This window comes from Hypanus sabinus, chromosome 1, assembly GCF_030144855.1.
Source record: "Hypanus sabinus isolate sHypSab1 chromosome 1, sHypSab1.hap1, whole genome shotgun sequence".
In the NCBI taxonomy this organism is placed as follows: Eukaryota; Metazoa; Chordata; class Chondrichthyes; order Myliobatiformes; family Dasyatidae; genus Hypanus; species Hypanus sabinus.
In genome coordinates this window covers 207,831,552-207,852,078 of record NC_082706.1, presented here as the reverse complement: position 1 = coordinate 207,852,078, position 20,527 = coordinate 207,831,552, and the positions used below count along the sequence as shown (strand labels likewise).

The 20,527-nt window shown below is 44.0% G+C and overlaps 1 protein-coding gene across 2 annotated transcripts in view; it reads right to left on the bottom strand.

Moving 5' to 3' along the window:
• Positions 1–20,527, bottom strand: part of dscc1 (DNA replication and sister chromatid cohesion 1) — an 83,678-nt gene that overhangs the window by 41,822 nt on the left and 21,329 nt on the right. For both annotated transcript variants that reach the window (XM_059957621.1, XM_059957702.1), the window contains exons 2-3: positions 18,854–19,019; positions 1,717–1,851 (exon numbers count right to left, since the gene is read on the bottom strand). In XM_059957621.1, coding sequence (XP_059813604.1) covers positions 1,717–1,851; positions 18,854–19,019 — 301 coding nt within the window. The remainder of the gene's footprint in view (positions 1–1,716; positions 1,852–18,853; positions 19,020–20,527) is intronic.

The following is a 20,527-nucleotide window of genomic DNA, read 5'->3' as shown; positions in this document are numbered from 1 at the left end:
CCCGTCACCCAGCCAAGGGTGGACACACAACAGGTCCCCACTGGTCAGACCTTTACACCCTGTGAGCCTCTGGCCGAGTCCTGCGAATCGGTCCTCCAAAGTTCCACCAACTTGTGGGGGCACAATGCTCTCTAAGGGTCTCGTGGCGTGTCTGCCTGTATCTTAGCAAACCCGCTATTTTATCCCCCCCCCCATGGGGTATCAACTTCACCACTTCCTGTTGTCTCAGCAGGTGTTAACAAGCAGTTCATGTTCAAAGCAAATGTCCATGGCAGTATCAGTGCAGATGCCAAAATACTGAATTATGTGTGTGTGTGTGTGTGTGTGTGTGTGTGTGTTTCTCTCTCTCTCTCTCTCTCATTATCTCTCTCTTGTTATCACTCTCATTAGCATTTTGAATGGCTCTCTCTTATTAGCAGCATCTGTTCTGCAACTCTGCTTGGCTTCTCACATAACAGTACTCAACACCTAATTCCATCCAGGCTCAAAAGGAAGCTCAGAGACCTCGGCCTTGACCCTGCCTTGTGCAACTGGATCCTGGACTTCCTGTCAGATTGCTGGCAGGTGGTAAAAGTGGGATCCCTCACTCCCACCCCTCTGACTCTCAATGCAGGAGCAACTCAGGGCTGTGTACTAAGTCCCCTGTACTCCCTGTATACCCATGACTGTCACCACCCACAGCTCCAATCTGCTAATTAAATTTGTCTTATCTCAAACAATAATGAGGTGGCCTATAGGAAAGAAGTCATCTCTTTGACACAGTGGTGTCAGGAAAACCACCTCTCCCTCAATGTCGCAAAAACAAAGGAGCTGGTTGTGGATTACAGGAGGAATGGACATTGACATCAATGGATCTGGTGTTGAGAGGGTAAACAGCTTTCAGTTCCTCGGCATCCACATCAGGGGATCTCACGTGGTCTGTACACACCAGCTGTGTGGTGAAAAAGGCACAACAGTGCCTCTTTCACCTCAAACTGTCGAAGAAGTTTGGTATGGGCCCCCAAATCCTAAGAACTTTCTACAGGGGCACAACTGAGACCATCCTGTCTGGCTGCATCACTGCCTGGTATGGGAACTACCTCCCTTAATCGCAGGATTCTGTAGAGAGTGGTGTGGACAGCCCAGCGCATCTGTAGTTGTGAACTTCCCTTGATTCAGGACATTTACAAAGACAGGTGTGAGAAAAGGGCCCATAGGATCATTGGGGACCCAAGTCACCCCAACCACAACCTATTCCAGCTGCTACCATCGGGACACAGTACCGCAGCATAAAAGCCAAGACCAACAGGCTCCAGGACAGCTTCTTCCACCAGGCCATCAGACTGATTAACTCACGCTGATTTGCGTATATTTCTATGTTACATTGATTGTTCTATGTATTATAAATTACTATGATTGCACATTTAGACGGAGATGTAATTAAAGATTTTTTACTCATGTATGTGAAGGGGGTAAGAAATGGACAAGGGAGTCCCATAATGAATGATCTTTGCAGAAAGCAAACATTTGTAATTAATTTAGATCATCCTTTAGGGATCTTTTTCACTTTGTCATGAAAGAGTCTTTTTCTGTTGATCAGTCAGAAAAGCCAAATTAAACCACAGTGATTCAACATTGTAAAACAATAAAACATGAAAACTTCTAAGGCGGGGTGAATACTTCGTAATAGGCACTGCATGTATTTTGATAATAAACTTAAAACGTTGAACATAATACCTTTGGATATTCCAAATTTCTTCCGTTCTCACCAGATGGTCCATTGTATGGGTTTTCCATTAGTAGTTTCTTCAATTTCTTCAGTTTGGGCCGTGATCTCTTCAACTCCCAGTAGCTTTTAGCAAAACCAAAAATCTGTATCAATTGCAACACAGAAAATCAAGAACACTGTATAACATTTGGATTTCTTTCTTAAAGTAAGAGTTGGCTATCTTTGAATTATTAATATATGTAATCTCAGTTAATTAATCCATTAAGAGTTCAAATCTCTAGATGGAAGATTAAACTCAGTTCTATTAATTAAACACATTACTCATTTAAACTATTGTATAAACCAATTCATTTAGAACTGTCCTATAAGACAGAAAGCCCACAGCCTTTACAGACAGCCACTCAGGAAGACACCACTTTGTCAAAGCGGTCTGGGAATAGTAAAAAATTACTGGCTTTGCTTGCATAAGCAACATATGCAAAACGCTGAAAGAATTCAGCAGGTCAGGCAGCATCCTGGAGGAAAATAAGCAGTAACATTTCAGACTGAGATCCTTTATCAGTACTGGAAAAGAAGGGGCCTGAAGCCAGAATTTACCCTCCTCCATAGTCTGTCTTCTGCCCCCTTCCTTTCCATCCCTGAAGGGTCTCAGCCCAAAACGTTGACCGTTTATTCCTCTCTGGCAGGAAATTACATCACCCCACCATCACATCATGCTCACCAGATACTCAATTACATCATGGTCAGAAGATAGTTACAAGATACCCATGGGGTATGTAACAGGCCATTCAGCCCATCAAATCTGCTCCACCATTCCATCATAACGGATTTATTATCCCTCTGAACCACCGAAACGTTGACTGCTTCTTTCAACGGACGCTGCCCGTCCTGCTGAGTTCATCCAGCTTTTTTGTACGTCTTGATTTGACCACAGCATCTGCAGTGTACTTTGTGTTTACATTCTCCTGCATTCTCTCTGTTACCTTTGATACCCTCTCAAGAAACTATCAACCTCCGCTTTAAGTATACCCAATGGCCTCAACGGCCATCATCAGCCAGTTGCTTGTTGGCGATGGAGCCAGACTTGTGCATGTTGCTGCCTGCTGCATCAACCCAAGGAGGAAGGCGTCAGAATCAGAATCCCATTGAATATCAACAGCATGAAATTTATTATTATGAGGAAGCTCGATATATTTATAATGTTAAATAAGTAGTGCAAAACAGAAGTAGTGAGGTAGCACTTGTAGGTTCAAAGTTCATTCAGAAATCTGATGACAAAGGGGAAGAAGCTATTCCTGAACTGTTGACAGTGTGCCTTCAGGATTCTGTACCTCCTCCACAATGGCGGCAATGAGAAGAGGGCTTGTCCAGGGTGATGGGGTCCTTAATGATGGATGCTAACTTTTTGAGGCATCGCTGTTTGAAGATGTCCTGGATGGTGGGGAGGCTAGTACCCATGATGAGCTGACTGAGTTCGCAACTTCCTGCACCTTTTTTTAATCCTGTGCAGTAGCCCCAACCCCAATACTAGCTGGTGATGTAGCCCACAGAATGTTCTCTATGGTACACCTGTGGTATCTCTATGGTACACCTGTAGAAATTTGTGAAATTCTTCGGTTAAAAAAAAACAAATCTCCTCAAACTCCGAATAAAGTGTAGCCACTGTTGTGCCTTCTTTGTAACTGCATCGATATGTTGGGCCCAGGATAGTTCACTGAAGTCCTTGAGGAAAGGAATCCTGCTGTCCTTACCTGGTCTGGCCGATATGCGACTCCAGACCCGCCGCAATGTGGTTGAGTCTTAAATGCCCTCTGAAATGGCCTAGCAAGCCATTCAGTTGTATCTAGCCACTAAAAAGAAAATAATAATGAACCCGGATGACAGCGGCAAAACCAGCCCCGTCGATGCTGCAAAGTCCTCCTTACTTACATCTAGGGTCTTGTGCCAAAGCTGGGAGCTTTCACAGACTAGTCGAGCAAGAGTCTGACGTAGTTGTACTAACAGAATCATACCTTACGGTTAACATTCTGGACTCCACCATCACCATTCCTGGGTATGTACTGTCTCACTGGAAGGACAGACCGAGCAGAAGTGATGGCACTGTCATGTACAGTACAGAGGGAGTTGCCCTGGCAACTTTCAACAGCAACTCTGTACCCCATGGAGTCTCATGGCACCAGGTTAAACATTGATAAGGAAACTTCCTGCTGAATACCACGTACTGTCCTCCATCAGCTGATGAATCAGTACTTCTCCATGTTGAGCAGCACTTGGAGGAGGCACTGAGGGTGGCAACGGCACAGAATGGGTGGGGGACTTCATTGTCCATCACCAAGATTGGCTTGGTAGTACCACCACAGACCGAGCTGGTCGGGTCCTACTGGACACAGCTACTAGACTGAGAGGACAAGAAGAGGTATAACAACACACTTGAAAGTTGGCCCGTGAGGCAGCGGGAGAATTTAAATAGCAAGCAGAGGCTGAGTACGAGCTTCACTCCAGGTGAGGTAAGGCCGGGTAAGCTCCTCTAATTAATCTAATTAGATTAGGAGTAGGTAATGGAGGCAGCAGTTAGGGCAGTCGAATGCTCCGTTTGCAGTATGTGTGAAGTCAGGGCGAGCACAGCGGTCCCTGATGACTACATCTGCAAAAGGTGCATCCAGCTGCAGCTCCTGACAAACCATGTTAGGGAAATGGAACTGGATGAACTTCGGATCATTAGGGAGGCAGAGGCAGAAATAGACAGGAGTTTCAGGGAGATAGTCACCCCTAGGAGTCAGGAAGTTGTGTGACTGTCAGGAGAGAGAAGGGGAATAGACAGGAAGAGCAGAGCACCCCTGTGGCCATTCCCATCAACAATAAGTATATCGTTTTGGATACTGTTGGTGGGGACGACCTACCAGGGAGAAGTTGCAGTGGTTGCATCTCTGGCACCGAGACTGGACCCTCAGCTCAGAAGGGAAGGAGGGAAAAGAGGAGAGCTGTACTGATAGGGGATTTGATAGTTAGGGGCACAGATAGGAGGTTCTGTGGAAGTGATTGAGAATCCCGGATGGTCTGTTGCCTCCCTGGTGGCAGAGTCCGCGATATCTTGGATCGAGTTCTTAGTATTCTCAAGAGGGAGGGTGAGCAGCCGGATATAGTGGTCCATGTAGAAAGAAAAAGAAGACAGTAAAGTTATTTGTACTGTTAAGAGATAAACAGAAAGGAAGAGGTGGAGAATTTCTTAAATGCATTTATTTTAATGCTAGGAGCATTGTAAGAAAGAGCATGGATTGATATCTGGAAATATGATGTTGTGAAACATGGTTGCAGGAGGGGTGTGATTGACAACTAAATATTCCTGGATTTTGTTGCTTCAGGTTTGATAGAATCGGAGGGACAAGAGGGGGAGCTGTTGCGTTGCTTGTCAGAGAAAATATTACAGCGGTGCTCTGGCAGGATAGATTAGAGGGCTCGTCTAGGGAGACTATTTGGTTGGAATTGAGGAATGCGAAAGGTGTAGTAACACTTATAGGGGTGTATTATAGACCACCTAATGGGGAGTGAGAATTGGAGGAGCAAATTTGCAAGGAAATAGCAGGTATTTGTAGTAAGCACAGGGTTGTGATTGTGGGAGATTTTAATTTTCCACAGATAGACTGGGAAACCCATACTATAAAAAGGATGGATGGTTTGGAGTTTGTAAAATGTGTGCAGGATAGTTTTTTGCAGCAATACACAGAGGTACCAACTAGAGAAGGGGCAGTGTTGGATCTCCTGTTAGGGAATGAGATAGGTCAGGTGACAAAGGTATGTGTTGGGGAGCACTTTCGGTCCAGTGATCACAATGCCATTAGTTTCAATATAATTATGGAGAAGGATAGGACTGGACCCAGGGTTGAGATTTTTGATTGAAGAAAGGCTAACTTTGAGGAGATTCAAAAGCATTTAGAAGGAGAGAATTGGGACAATTTACTTTATGGGAAGGATGTAATAGAGAAATGGAGGTCACTTAAAGGTGAAATTTTGAGGGTACAGAATCTTTATGTTCCTATTAAGTTGAAAGGAAAGGTTAAAAGTTTGAGAGAGCCATGGTTTTCAAGGGATACTGGAAACTTGGTTAGGAAAAAGAGAGATATCTACAATAAATATAGGCAGTATGGAGTAAATGAGGTGCTCCAGGAATATAAAGAATATAAAAAGAATCTTAAGAAAGAAATTAGAAAAGCTAAAAGAAGATACAAGGTTGCTTTGACAAGTAAGGTGAAAATAAATCCAAAGGGTTTCTACAGTTATATTAATAGCAAAAGGATAGTGAGGGATAAAATTGGTCCCTTAGAGAATCAGAGTTGACAGCTGTGTCTGGAGCCAAAAGAGATGGGGGAAATTTTGAACAATTTCTTTTCATCAGTATTCACTAAGGAGAAAGATATTGAATTGTGTAAGGTAAGGGAAACAAGTAGGGAAGTTATGGAAACTATGACAATTAAAGAGGAGGAAGTGCTTGCGCTTTTAAGGAATATAAAAGTGGATAAATCTCCGGATCCTGACAGGATGTTCCCTAGGACCTTGAGGGAAGTTAGTGTAGAAATAGCAGGGGCTCTGTCAGAAATATTTCAAATGTCATTAGAAACAGGGATGGTGCCAGAGGATTGGCGTATTGCTCATGTGATTCCATTGTTTAAAAAGGGTTCTAAGAGTAAACCTAGCAATTATAGGCCTGTCAGTTTGAAGTCAGTGGTGGGTAAATTAATGGAAAGTATTCTTAGAGATGGTATATATTATTATCTGGATAGACAATAAGAACAGTTATTAGGAACAGTAAACATGGATTTGTGCATGTTTGACAAATCTTATTGAATTTTTTTGAAGAGGTTACTAGGAAAGTTGACGAGGGTAAAGCAGTGGATGTTGTCTATATAGACTTCAGTAAGGCCTTTGACAAGGTTCCACACGGAAGGTTAGTTACGAAGGTTCAATCGTTAGGTATTAATATTGAAGTAGTAAAATGGATTCAACAGTGGCTGGATGGGAGATGCCAGAGAGTACTGGTGGATAACTGTTTGTCAGGTTGGAGGCCAGTGACTAGTGGTGTGCCTCAGGGATCTGTACTGGGTCCAATGATGTTTGTCATATACATTAATGATTTGGATGATGGGGTGGTAAATTGGATTAGTAAGTATGCAGATGATACTAAGGTAGGTGGCATTGTGGATAATGAAGTAGGTTTTCAGAGCTTGCAAAGAGATTTGGGTCAGTTAGAAGAGTGGGCTGAATGATGGCAGATGGAGTTTAATGCTGATAAATCTGAGGTGCTACATTTTGGTAGGAATAATCCAAATAGGACATACATGGTAAATGGTAGGGCATTGAAGAATGCAGTAGAACAGCGTGATCTAGGAATAATGGTGCATAGTTCCCTGAAGGTGGAATCTCATGTGGATAGGGTGGTGAAGAAAGCTTTTGGTATGTTGGCCTTTATAAATCAGTGCATTGAGTATAGGAGTTGGGGTGTAATGTTAAAATTGTACAAGGCATTGGTAAGGCCGAATTTGGAGTATTGTGTACAGTTCTGGTCACCAAATTATAGGAAAGATGTCAACAAAATAGAGAGAGTACAGAGGAGATTTACTAGGACGTTACCTGGGTTTCAGCACCTAAATTATAGGGAAAGATTTAACAAATTAGGTCTTTATTCTTTGGAGCGTAGAAGGTTGAGGGGGGACTTGATAGAGGTATTTAAAATTATGAGGGGATAGATCGAGTTGACGTGGATAGGCTTTTTCCATTGAGAGTAGGGGAGATTCAAACAAGAGGACATGAGTTGAGAGTTAGGGGGCAAAAATTTAAGGGTAACAAGAGGGGGAATTTCTTTACTCAGAGAATGGTAGCTGTGTGGAATGAGCTTCCAGTAGAAGTGGTAGAGGCAGGTTCAGTATTGTCATTTAAAGTAAAATTGGATAGGTATATGGACAGGAAAGGAATGGAGGGTTATGGGCTGAGTGCGGGTCAGTGGGACTAGGTAAGAGTAAGTGTTCTGCACAGACTAGAAGGGCCGAAATGGCCTGTTTCCGTGCTGGAACTATTATATGTTTATATGGTTATAGATCTAGCAGCCCAAGACTGGGCATCTATGAGCCACAGTGGGCCGTCAGCAGCAGCAGCAGAATTGTACTCAACTACAATCTGTAACCTCATGACCTGACATATCCCCGACTCTAACATTACCACCAGGTCAGAGGATCAACCCTGGTTCAATGAACAGTGCAGGAGGGCATGCTGAGAACACCACCAGGCATACCTCAATATGAGGCGTCACCCTGGTGAAGCCACAATACAGGACTCCTTGCATGCCAAACACCATAAACAGCACGTAATAGACAGAGCTAAGTGGTCCCACAACCAGATCAGGTCTAAGCTCCGTTGTCCTGCCACATCCAGCCATGTATAGTGGTGGACAATCAAATTCACTGGAGGATGAGGCTCCACAAATATCCCCATCCTCAATGATAGAGGAGCCCAGCACACGTGCAAAATATCAGGCTGAGACATTTAATTAGAAGTGCCGAGTAGATTATCTGGCTCGGCCTCCTCCAGAAGTCCCCAGCATCCCAGATGTCAGTGTGCAGCCAATCCGATTCACTCCACGTGATATCAAGAAACAGCTGAAAGCACTGGATACTGCAAAGGCTATGGGCCCAGACAAAACCCTGGCAATAGTCCAGAACACTTGTGCTCCAGGGCTTGCCGCACCACTAGTCAAGCCGTTCCAGTGCAGCTACAACACTGGCATCTACCAGGCAACATGGAAAATTGCCCAGGTACGTCCTGTAAAACAAGAAACAGGACAAGTCCAACCCAGCCAATTACCCTATAAGCCTACTCTCCATCATCAGCAAAGTAATGGAAGGGGCCACCAACAGTTCTATCATGCAGCACCTACTCGGCAATAATCTGCTTATGGATGCCCAGTTCAGGCTCCTAAAGGCCACTCAGCTCCTGACCTCATCACCTCCTTGGTCCAAACATAGACCTAAATGCTAAATACCAGAGGTGTGGTGAGAGTGATAGCTCTTGACATCAAGGCAGTGTTTGACTGAGTATGGCATCAAGGTGCACTGGCTAAAATGGAGTCAATGGGAATTAGGGGGAAAACTCTCCACTGGTTGGAATCATACCTGTTACAAAGTACACACCCCTCTCCATATACGTGGAGAGGTAGTGGAAAGTGTGGAAAACCTAAAGTTCCTTGGAATTATGTTGTCAAAACAGCTGACATGGACCATCAACACCTCGCTGACATGGACCACCAACACCTCGCTGCTTGTAAAGAAGGCAGAACAAAGACTCTTCTTCCTCAGAAAGCTGAAACAGGCCAAACTCCCACAAAAGCTGTTGCTTAACTTCTACAGAAGCACAACTGAAACCATCCTGACCAACAGTGCCACAATGTGGTATGCCAGCTGTACAGCCGCTGAGCGACAAGACCTGTATCGCGTGGTGAAGGCGGCCCAGCTAATTGTCAGGATGGAGCTCCCAGGACTGGACACCATCTATTCCAGCAGACTCAGGAGGAAAGCAATCAGCATGAGCAGAGACACCACACACCCTGGCCACTCCCTGTTTGACCCGCTGCTGTCCAGCAAAAGGTTCAGGACACTAAAAGCCAGAACAAATAGACTGAGGAACAACTTCTACCCCAGAGCTGTGGCCTCCATCACACCGCTCCCACAGAACAATGACTGAAAATGGGAGCACACACAAGGACTCAAATACTTGCACCAACGGCACTTTGTGCATTACTGTGATATTCTGGTGCTGCTGCAACTTATTTTCTGCTATTTATCTATTTAATACTGTGTTTCTATTACTGTCTTGTTTTTATCTACCGCTTTATTTAATTGCCTGAGAGGAAGCCAAACAGAATTTCATTGTATCTATGTATAATGACAATAAAGATCATTCATTCAAAGGAAGATGGTTGTGACGGTTAGAGGTCAATTATCTCATCCTCAGGACATCATTGCAGGAGTTCCTCAGTGAAGTGTCCTAGGACCAACCATCTTCAGCTGCTTCATCAATTACCTTCCTTCATCATAAGGTCAGAAGTGGGGATGTTCACAGATGACTGCACAATGTTCTACACCATTCATGACTCTTCAAATAGTGAAGCAGTTCATACCCAAACACAGTAGGACCAGGACAATATCCAGGCTTAGGCTGACAAGTGGCAAGTAACATTCAAGCTACGCAAGTGCCAGGCAATAACCATCTCCAACAAGAGAGGCTCTAACCATTGTCCCCTGACATTCAGTGGCATCACCATCACTGAATGCCCTACTATCAACATCTTGGGGGTTACCATTGACAGGAAACTGAACTGATCTAGCCATATAAACACAGTGGCTAACAGAGCAGGTCAAAGTCTAGGAATCCTGCAGCATGTAACTCACCCCCTAAGTCGCCAAAGCCTGTCCACCATCCACAAGCAGCGTCATGGAATACCGGAGTGTCACAGAATACTCATCACTCGCCTGGATGAGTGCAGCTCCATCAACACTCAAGAAGCTTGACACCATCCAGTAAAATGCAGCATACTTAATTGGTACCCCTTCCACAAGCATCCAATCTCTCCATCATTGAACAGTAGCAGCAGTGTGTACTCTCTACAAGATGCACTACAACAACCTAAGTTCCTAAGGCAGCACCTGCCAGACCCATGGCCACCACCATCCAGAAGGATGAGAACAGTACATACCCGAGAACACCACCACTTGGAAATCCCCCTCCAAGTCACTCAGCATCCTGACTTGGAAACATATTGCCATTCCTTCATTGTCACTGAGTCAAAATCATAGAATTACTCGCTAACAGTTCTGTGGGTGTACCTACACCTCAGGGACTGCAAGAGTTCAAGAGGCAGCCCATCACCAAGGATGGGCAATAAATGCCAGCTTAGCTGGCAACAACCATGTCCTGTAAATGAATAAAGAAAAATGGATCCCCAGAGATGTTGACATCTAGGACCTTGAAGTTGCACCCCTTCTCCACCTCTGATCCCTCGATGGGAACTGATGTGTTCCTTCATCGTACCCTTTTTGAAGGCCACAATCAACTTTTTTCATCTTTCTGACATTGAGTGCAAGGTTGTTGCTGCAGCACCACTCAACTAGCTGATATATCTTGCTCCTGTACACCTTCTTGTCACAATCTGAATTTCTGCCAACAATAGTTCTGTTGTCAGCAAATTTACAGATGGCATTTGAGCTGTGCCTAACCACACAGTCATGGGTACACAGAGAGTAAAGCAGTGGGCTAAGCACAAATCCTTCAGCTGCACCAGTGTTGGTTATTAGCGAGGTGGAGATGTTATTTCAGATCCACACAGACTGTGGTCTTCCAGTGAGGAAGTTGAGGATCCAGTTGCAGCAAGAGAATCAAAGGCCCAGGTTTGGAGCCAGGGCATGACAAGGTGTTCCCCCAGACCCTACAGCAGTCAAGTGCAGAAATTGCCAGGGCCCTAGCTGAGATATTTAAATCATCCTTAGAGACAGGAGAGGCACCAAGATATCCAATGTTGGTCTGTTGCTTAAAACGAGTTCCAAACATAAACCTGGAAATTTATAGACCCGTGAGTTTGACATCAGTTGTGAGGAAGTTATTGGAAAATATTTTAAGACTGGATGTATAAGTATTAGATAGACAGGGACTAATTCAGGATAGCCAACACGGACCTGTGCGTGATATGTTGTGTCCAACTACTCTGATAGAGTTTTTCAAGAAGCTACTAGGAAAGTTGCTGAAGGCAAGGCAGTGGATGTTGTCTACATGGACTTCAACAAGGTATTCGACAAAGTCCTGCATGGGAAGTTGGTCAAAAAGGTTCAGTCTCTTGGCATTCAAGATGAGGTAGTAAATTGGATAAGACATCAAGATTGGGGATTTTGTGGACCGTGAGGAAGCCTATCAAAGCTTGTAGCGGGATCTGGACCTGCTGGGGAAAAAAGGCTGAAAAATGGCAGATGGGATTTAACGCAGGTAAGGTGTTGCACTTTTAGAGAGGACAAACCATGAAAGGACTTAAATGGTGAGCAGTAGGTCATAGAGGGATCTGTGAATACAGATCCATAATTCCTTGCAAGTGGAGTCACAGGCAGATAGCTTAAAGAAAGCATCTGGCACATTGTCATTCATAAATTAAGGTACTGAGTACAGGGATGGGAAGTAATGTTGAAGTTGTATAAGATGTTGGTGAGCCTATAGTGTGCACGTTTGGTCACCTATCTACAAGACAGATATATAGAAGTTTAAAAGAATGTCAAGAAAATTTACAATGATGTTGCTACTGAGGTTAGATGAGACTAGAACTTCAGGTCGTAAGTTAAGGATTAATTTATGTCGCAAAATATTTAAGGGAACCCAAGGGGGAATTTTTTCACTCAGAGGGTGGTGAGAGTGTGAAACAAGCTGCCAGCAGAAGTAGTGGATGCAGGTCTGATTTCAACATATAAGAGAAATTCGGATAACTACATGGAAGGGAAGGAGATGGTGGACTATGGTCCAGAGGCAGGTCACTGGGACAAGGAAGAATAATAGTTTGGTACTAACTAGATGGGCCAAAGGGCCCGTTTCTGTGCTATCATGATCTATGACAGACTGACAATCAATGTGCAAGGATAACAAACTGTGCAAGTACAAAACAACCCAAATAATAAATTAATTAATTAATACAATTTTACTATGAACATGAGACGAAGAGTCCTTGAAAATGAGCCCATAGATTGCGGGAACAGTGCAATGATGGGGTGATGAAGTTGAGTGTTATCCCCTCTGGTTCAAGAACCTGACAGCTGAGTGGTAATAACCATTCCTGAACATGGTGGTGTGGTTCCCAAGACTCTTGTACCTTCTTCACTGCAGCAGTGAGAAGAGAGCACGACCTGGATGGTGGAGGTCCTTGAGGAAATGCACATTATAGACACATGCTCAACACTTCTCCTGTGATGGACTGTGCTGCGTTCACTCTATTTTGTATTCTTGCTGTTCCTGGGCATTGATGTTTCCATACCGGGCCGTGATGTAACCAGTCAGGATACTCTCCACTGTGTATCTATAGAAGTTTGTCAAAGTTTTAGATGACATTCCGAATCTGGGTTTAATGGAATGGTGACTCATTTTGAGAGACACTTTCAGAATCAGAATCAAGTTTATTATCACTGGCATGTGTCATGAAATTTGTTAACTTAGCATCAGCTGTTCAATGCAATACATGATACAGAAGAAAAAACAAAACAATAATAATAATGTAAAGAGGGTTTCTTCTTTTTGTTAACTAGCAGGAATGCTAATTTACTGATAACGAGAATGGTATTCCTTTGTAAACCAAATGGGGATTAATGTTCTTTCTTCTGAGTCTGTAAGCTTTTGTTGACGGGCTTTTGGGCAGATCGGCGCGAGGGGGTTGAGAGAGAGGACGCAATGCTGTAAACTGGGCGAGGATCGGACCCCAAAGGGGGGTCCGAAGCCGGGAGGTACTCCGAGGAGGGGGGATGAAGCTAGATGTGCTTGGTTGACCACTCGGAGGGTCCTGAGTTGCGAGTCGAGGAGTTCGGAGGGGATCGAATGGTGGCCAGAAGACTTCAGAAATTGAGCTCCAACGGTTGTGCACGAAGTGGTTTGGACTTTGATAAGTTTGGCGCCTTTTCTTTATTTTTTTTCTCTTCATATATACTGTATCGTTATTAATCACTTAGTTATAGTAACCTTTATAAATTGTACTCATTTAATCGCATATGGTGTACTGTCTGTTTTAGGGCGAGGCGGGGTCGTCACACAGCATCCACACCAGCTGATTATCCAGTTTGGCGGGGCCAAAGGCTGCTCCCCCTAGACGAGAACGTGCTGAGCGAGCCTGAGGCGACCCAGGGGGTTACAATAAATAAGTAAATCAATTACAGTATATGTACATTGAATAGATTAAAAATCATGCGAAAAACAGAAGTAATATATACTAAAAAAAAGTGAGATAGTGTCCAAGGGCTCAATGTCCATTTCGGAATCAGATGGCGGAGGGGAAGAAGCTGTTCCTGAATCGCTGAGTGTGTGCCTTGAGGCTTCTGTACCTCCTACCTGATTGGAACAGTGAGGAAAGGGCATGCCCTGGGTGCAGGAGGTCCTTCAAAATGGACATCAACACACACAAAATGCTGGTGGAACACAGCAGGCCAGGCAGCATCTATAGGTAGAAGCACTGTCAACGTTTCGGGCTGAGACCCTTTGTCAGGACTTAAAAATGGACTCTGCCTTTCTGAGACACCGTTCTTTGAAGATGTCCTGGGTATTTGGCAGGCTAGTACCCAAATTGGAGCCGACTAAATTTACAACCCTCTGCAGCTTCTTTTGGTCCTGTGCAGTAGCCCCCCCACCATACCTTTCCTGAAGTCCACAACAGCTCTTTCGTCTTACTGATGTTGAGTGCCAGGTTGTTGCTACGACACCACTCCACGAGTTGGCACATCTCACTCCTGTATGCCCTCTTGTCGCTATCTAGATTTTACCAATGATAGTTGTATCATCAGCAAATTTATAGATGGTATTTGAGCTATGCCAAGCCACAGAGCAGTGGGCTAAGCACACACCACTAAGGTGCACAAGTGTTGATGATCAGTGAGGAGGATATGTTATCATCAGTCTGCACAGATTGTGGTATTCAGATTAGGAAGTCGAGGATCCAATTGCAAAGGGAGGTATAGAGGCCCAGGCTCTGCAACTTCTCAATCAGGATTGCGGGAATGATGGTATTAAATGCTGAGCTATAGTCGATGAACTGCATCCTGATGCAGGTGTTTGTGCTGTCTAGGTGGTCTAAAGCCATGTGAAGAGCCATTGAGATTGCCTCTGCCATTGACCTATTGTGGTGATAGGCAAATTGCAATGGGTCCAGGTCTTTGCTGAGGCAGGAGTTCAGTCTAGTCATGACTAACCTCTCAAAGCATTTCATTACTGTAGATGTGAGTGCTACCGGGCATTAATCATTAAGGTAGCTCAGGTACTGGTATAATTGTTGCCTTTTTGAAGTAGGAGATTTCACCGATAGCAATGAGAGGTAGTAAATGTCCTTGAATATTCCCGCCAGTTGATTGGCACAGGTTTTCAGAGCCTTACCAGGCACTCCAATTGAGACATACCTCCTTGCAAGGGTTCGCTCTCTTTAAAGACAGCCTAACATCGGCCTCTGAGACAGAGAACACAGGTTCATCAGGTGCAGTGGGGATCTTCACAGCTGTAGTTATATTCTCCCTTTCAAAACAGGCATAGAAGGCATTGAGTTCATCTGGTAGTGAAGCATCATGCAATTCATGCTACTGGGTTTCACTTTGTAGGAAATAATGTCTTGCAAACCCTGCTAGAGTTGTCATACATCCGATGTCACCTCCTACCTTGTTCAAAATTGTCACTTCGCCCTTGAACTAGCCCTCCACAAATCATACCTGATTTTCTGGTACAGGCCTGGGTCTCCAGACTTGAATGCCACAGATCTAGCCTTCAGCAGATGACGTACCTCCTGGCTCATCTACGGCTTTTGGTTTTGAAGCGTACAGTAAGTTTTTGTAGGCACACACTCATCCATACAGGTTTTAACAAAGTTGGTAACTGCAGCATACTCATTCAGGTTCAAAGATGAATCCCTGAATACAGTCCAGTCCACCGATTCAAAGCAGTCATGTTTCCCTTATCCATACCTTCCTGGTCCTCACTACTGGTGCTGCAGTATTCAGTCTCTGCCTACTCAGGAAACAGAAGTACAGCCAGGTGGTCAGACTTCCTGAAGTGAGGGCATGGAATAGCACAGTAAGCATTCTTGATGGTGGTGTAACAATGGTCCAGTGTGTTGATTCCTCTGGCATTGCAAATGATCTGTTGATGCTAGGTGCTTATTGATTTTTTCAAACTGGCTTGGTTAAAATCTCCCAATAGGATGGCGAAGGCATTAGGATGCACTGTTTCATGCATGTTGATCCAATTGTTCAGATCATTTAAAGCCTGATTGACATTGGCCTGAGGTGGAATGTATACCACTACCAAAATGATCCTGGAGAACTCCCACGGTTGGTAAAAGCGACAGCACTTAACTACTACATTCTTTCTTCCAGCCATCAATCATAGGTGTGTTCAACCTTCTGTGAATGGTGACTGCTATCAAACGTGTTTCATGATAAACTCTTTGTGATGCTTGGACACAGCAATCTTGTTCACCTGACCGGGAACATCGAATGATTAGTGCCATCCATTCTACTTAACAAGAGATTTCTCCTCCACGATCCTCACCATGGTTTACATACCGCCAAAGCCATCAGCAAACAGGAAACAGACCACTCCAATACCTTTCAAATCATTGTCATTTACTTCAATCAGACTTGTTTGAAGAAATCACAGTCCAATTATCATCAGCAAATCACCTGCAGCACCAGGGTTCCCAACACAGTCGAACATTGCTATACAATTAGGGACGTTACTGTTCCATACCTAGACCACACTTCGGTACATTTGATCACTTAGCTGTCCTCCTCTTAACTCTATACAGGTAGAGGCTAAAAACCAAGGTTCCAAAAATAAGGACAACAAAGAGGCGGACACGGCAGGCAGAGGAGTAACTACGGGTGGACTGGCCTGTACTGAAGAGCTCAGAGGATCTGAACGAATACACACAGTTGTCACAGTCACAGTCCCCACAAAATCATTCAGAGTCTTGCACAACTAGAAGCCCTGGAAGGCCAGATCAGTGGATCTCAGGTCCGAGAACCATGTAAAATACGAGAGGTCCAGGTACAATCTCCAGAAAGCCACCTTAGGTGGAAAGTGGCAATTCCTGACTAAACCGCAATCACTGAAGAATGTTCAACAGCTTTTGTAGGGGTTGCTTGCCACCACCGTCTCCAAAGTGAAACCATGCAATATAGGTGACAACAAAGCTTCACTCCATATGAACTCAATGCCTTTTATGCTGGCTTTGACCATCAAAACATGAAGGAACCATCACAACCTCCCACAGACCCTGATGACCCTGTGATTTCAGTCTCTGAGGCCCACGAGAACCCACAGAAAGCATCAGGCCTAGATGAGGTACCCCGCCAAGCACTAAAGACCCTGTGCTGATCAACTGGCTAGAGTGTTCACCATCTTTAACCTCTCATTTCAGCAATCTGAGGTATCTACCTGCTTCAAGCAGGCTTTAATTATACCAGTGTCTAAGAATAATGTGGTAACCTGCCTCAATGACTATTATCCAGTAGCATTTACATCCACTGTGAAGTGCTTTGAGAGGCTGGTGATGAAACATGTCAACTCCTGCCTTAGAAGCAACTTGGTTCTGCTCCAATTTGCCTACTGCCACAACAGGTCAACAGCAGCTGCGATTTCATTGACTCTTCAGTCAACTCTGAAACATGAGGATACACCAGGATGCTCGTTATCAACTACAGCTCAGCATTGAAGCTATCATCCCCTCAAAACTAATCAATAAGCTTCAATACCTTTAATACAAATGATGAGGGGTACAGATGCAGTAAATGCAAGCAGGCTTCCCCCCACCAGATTTTGGGTAGGACTACAACTAGTGATCACAGCTTAAGGGTGAAAGGTGAGAAGTTTAAGGGGTACATAAGGAGAAACTTCTTCACTCAGAGGATTGTAAGAGTGAGCTGTCGCACAAGTGGTCCATGTGATCTTGATAGTAGGGGTACGGAGGGCTATGGTCCAGGTACAGGTTGTTGAGACTAGGCAGTTTAAATATTTTTAGCATGGGTTAGATGGGCCAAAGGGCCTGTTTCTAAGACCTTGGCATCAAAACCTTGTGTGCTGTAGTCAATAAAAAGCATCCTGATGTACACATCTTTGCTGTCCTGATGTTCCACAGGTCTTTTGATCTTGGTCCACAATTTTTAATATTTAACTCCTTAAAATGTACTTTTAATATTTTATTAGTCTTTCAAACAAAATACCTCTGCTCTTCCACACATCTTGACATCTCAAAGCTTTTCCTTCCTATTGAAGTTGAATTGGAACCGTGATGAAGCGAGCGTTCGCTGGAAAGGACGTGCTGTGACAAAAAGGTCCCAAAACCCATCCCACCAGTCACTCCGTTTGATTGGCACCTACCTAATGACGTCTCTGGCCACCCTCTCCACTGCTCTACAACTTATCTTCTCAGTATTATTTATTTAGTTTGTAGGAAAAAGAAAAGGGAAAAAGTAAAAAGGGCCCATTAGTTAACCCAGTCCAAATGTGCACATATTGGCTCATCTTGAAGTTGCCTTTAACTCAAGCACTGGACCTATGGCCTACATGAAAGCACACACCAATTTCCAAATGTCACTCAAACTCTACCTCAAATAAACGGTTCCCTCCCACCCCCACAGGAGAAGCCATTTACCTGCACAAAGCACCTTGTGCAACAGGGGCGGCATCCTCAGCCACCTTCCCTCCTGTCCTCTCCCAGCTCCCGTGAAAAGAAAAGGAATTACAAAAACAATGCTGCAGATCATAACATCAAAACAGCGAGCCGTTGGCCTCCCCTCTTGCTGTGCAGGAGCAATATCTCTCCCCCCTCGAGAGTATATACACACACGAGATGCCAGTGTTGGATGACAATAGTTTTTGATGGACTCTGGGGGCTTGCTATTGCTTGCATGGTGGGTGGTGACGGGGCAGAAGATTTTTGCTGGAGTGAGGGGGGAGGAGGCGGAGGGTTGATGCTTTTGTTGCTGCTTCAATGTGGGAGGGGCAAGGGAGGGATTTGGGTTCTCATGCCTTTCTGTCAGTCATTCTTTGGGTTTTTTCCCCTCTCTGTTTCATGGATATCTGTGAAGAGTAAGGATTTCATGTTGTATACTATATACATTCTCTGATAATAAATCAAACCATTGAAACCAGAAATAAACAGCAAAAACCAAAACTTGGAAAAGCATACACGTTCTCTAAAAAGACACAGCAACCCGTCACTTGCATTAAGCTACTTACACTGCCATCCACGATCTCTGGAGAACAAAGAAATGTTTTTTTTTAAGTTGTTCTGGCAATACCCACACATACTAATACTTTCAAATAAACATCTGCTTCACAATATGTATGCCTTAATAAAGTTTTTTTGTTTAAAAGTTTCACCTGACAGGGCATCACTTGTGCACTTGTGTTGGGTGGAAGCTGATCAGGCATTTTGCACTCGGGGATGATGAGTAGCATGTTTGATGTATCAGCCACCTTTAAGTCGTAGGTTTTATCTTCACTACACAATACAGCGTGTTCATCCTTATCACCCCGGATAATCAAGCTAAAAAGAGGAAACAAAAAGGGAAACTAATTAAACAATGTCTGAACAGTATGAAGTCAAATATTTCCAGCTTATTTGTAAACATCAAAATGTGAAAGATCCTACCCCTAACCCCTTACTTATGGACTGCCTGTCCCACACCCATGGGGAAAGAGGCTACATAATATCCATACCAGGACGACTGGACTCAAAAACAAACCATCAGTCTGATCAACACCTCCATGAACTAACCCACCCACCACCACTACATACATATCACCTAACGTGACTACATGAACATACACCCTATCCTCGTTATATGCGGAGGATACACTCCTCGCAGTTGACGCATAACGTGAATAATTATTTAAATGGAGAAAGTAGGGATGCATTCTGGAGGGCTTCCTAAATATGTTTTATCTGTAATTTATTCACATTTTCACACCAATACCACACAAAAGCAGTACCACAAGGCAACATTCGTATCATATTTCATCAATTTAAGGTAACATTTAACATAATAAATCATAGAAAGTTAACACACTAGGGTGTACAGTACTCAAACCCTTAAGAGCACGGGGGTTTAGTGAATGGTAAACTAAGAGAGGCTTCATCTTACAGTCTCCTTCGGCATTGGAACACATAAGCAAAGTCAATCTATCCTTTGCTGCCTTGAAACCTGATGCAGTATTTTCATCCTTATTTATGTAAGTGTGTTTCGGCATTCGCTTCCAAAAAAGCCCGGTCTCGTCTGCATTAAACATCTGCTTTGGTGTGATGCCTAATTCAGCTATCATAGCCCGCAACTACAAAGGTAGCGTTCAGCAGCTTCGTGGTCAGCACTAGCTTACTCAGCACAAACAGCTAAGTTGTGAAGCCTGTGATGATTAACAAAATTAGAAAACCATCCCCTACTTGCATTAAAGTTAACAATATCACTTGACACTTCCTCACTAGCCTCTGAACAAAGGTGACCATAAATTTCCAAAGCTTTCACACAAAGATGATCGGAACTGAGCTTCATGCTCAATGTACAAACTCAACATTTTCTCCATTTTTGACATAATTGGGTTATGCACTTTGGTAACAATCTTTGAAGACACTTGTGATGAATCAATCACTGCACTTTTTATTTTCTCAGCATTTTTCTTTATGTTTCTGATCGTGGACTCACTCAGGCAGATGTAGCGTTCCAGATGTAACCTTCACCTGACGTGGCCCTGATTACAATTTCCAAATTTTCGTCAAGTGTTAAAGTGGTTCTCTGCTGCTTGGCTGATGGCCCAGGACTTGACATGGGACGCTTAGGAGACATAGTTAAATATTTCAAGCACAAAATCAGTACACCATAGGTAATAACAACAAAAGTTTAAGAGCGTAAGATCGCACATCCACATGCTGCCAAAACCAATGCGAGACTGGCGGGAGTGAGGCTGTGAGGCATGCACACCTGACTTGTATTAGAGGGAAAGCAGCGCTTCTTGTCCAAACAGCCTCACGTAACTGTGAGTTTTGGACACATATAAGGA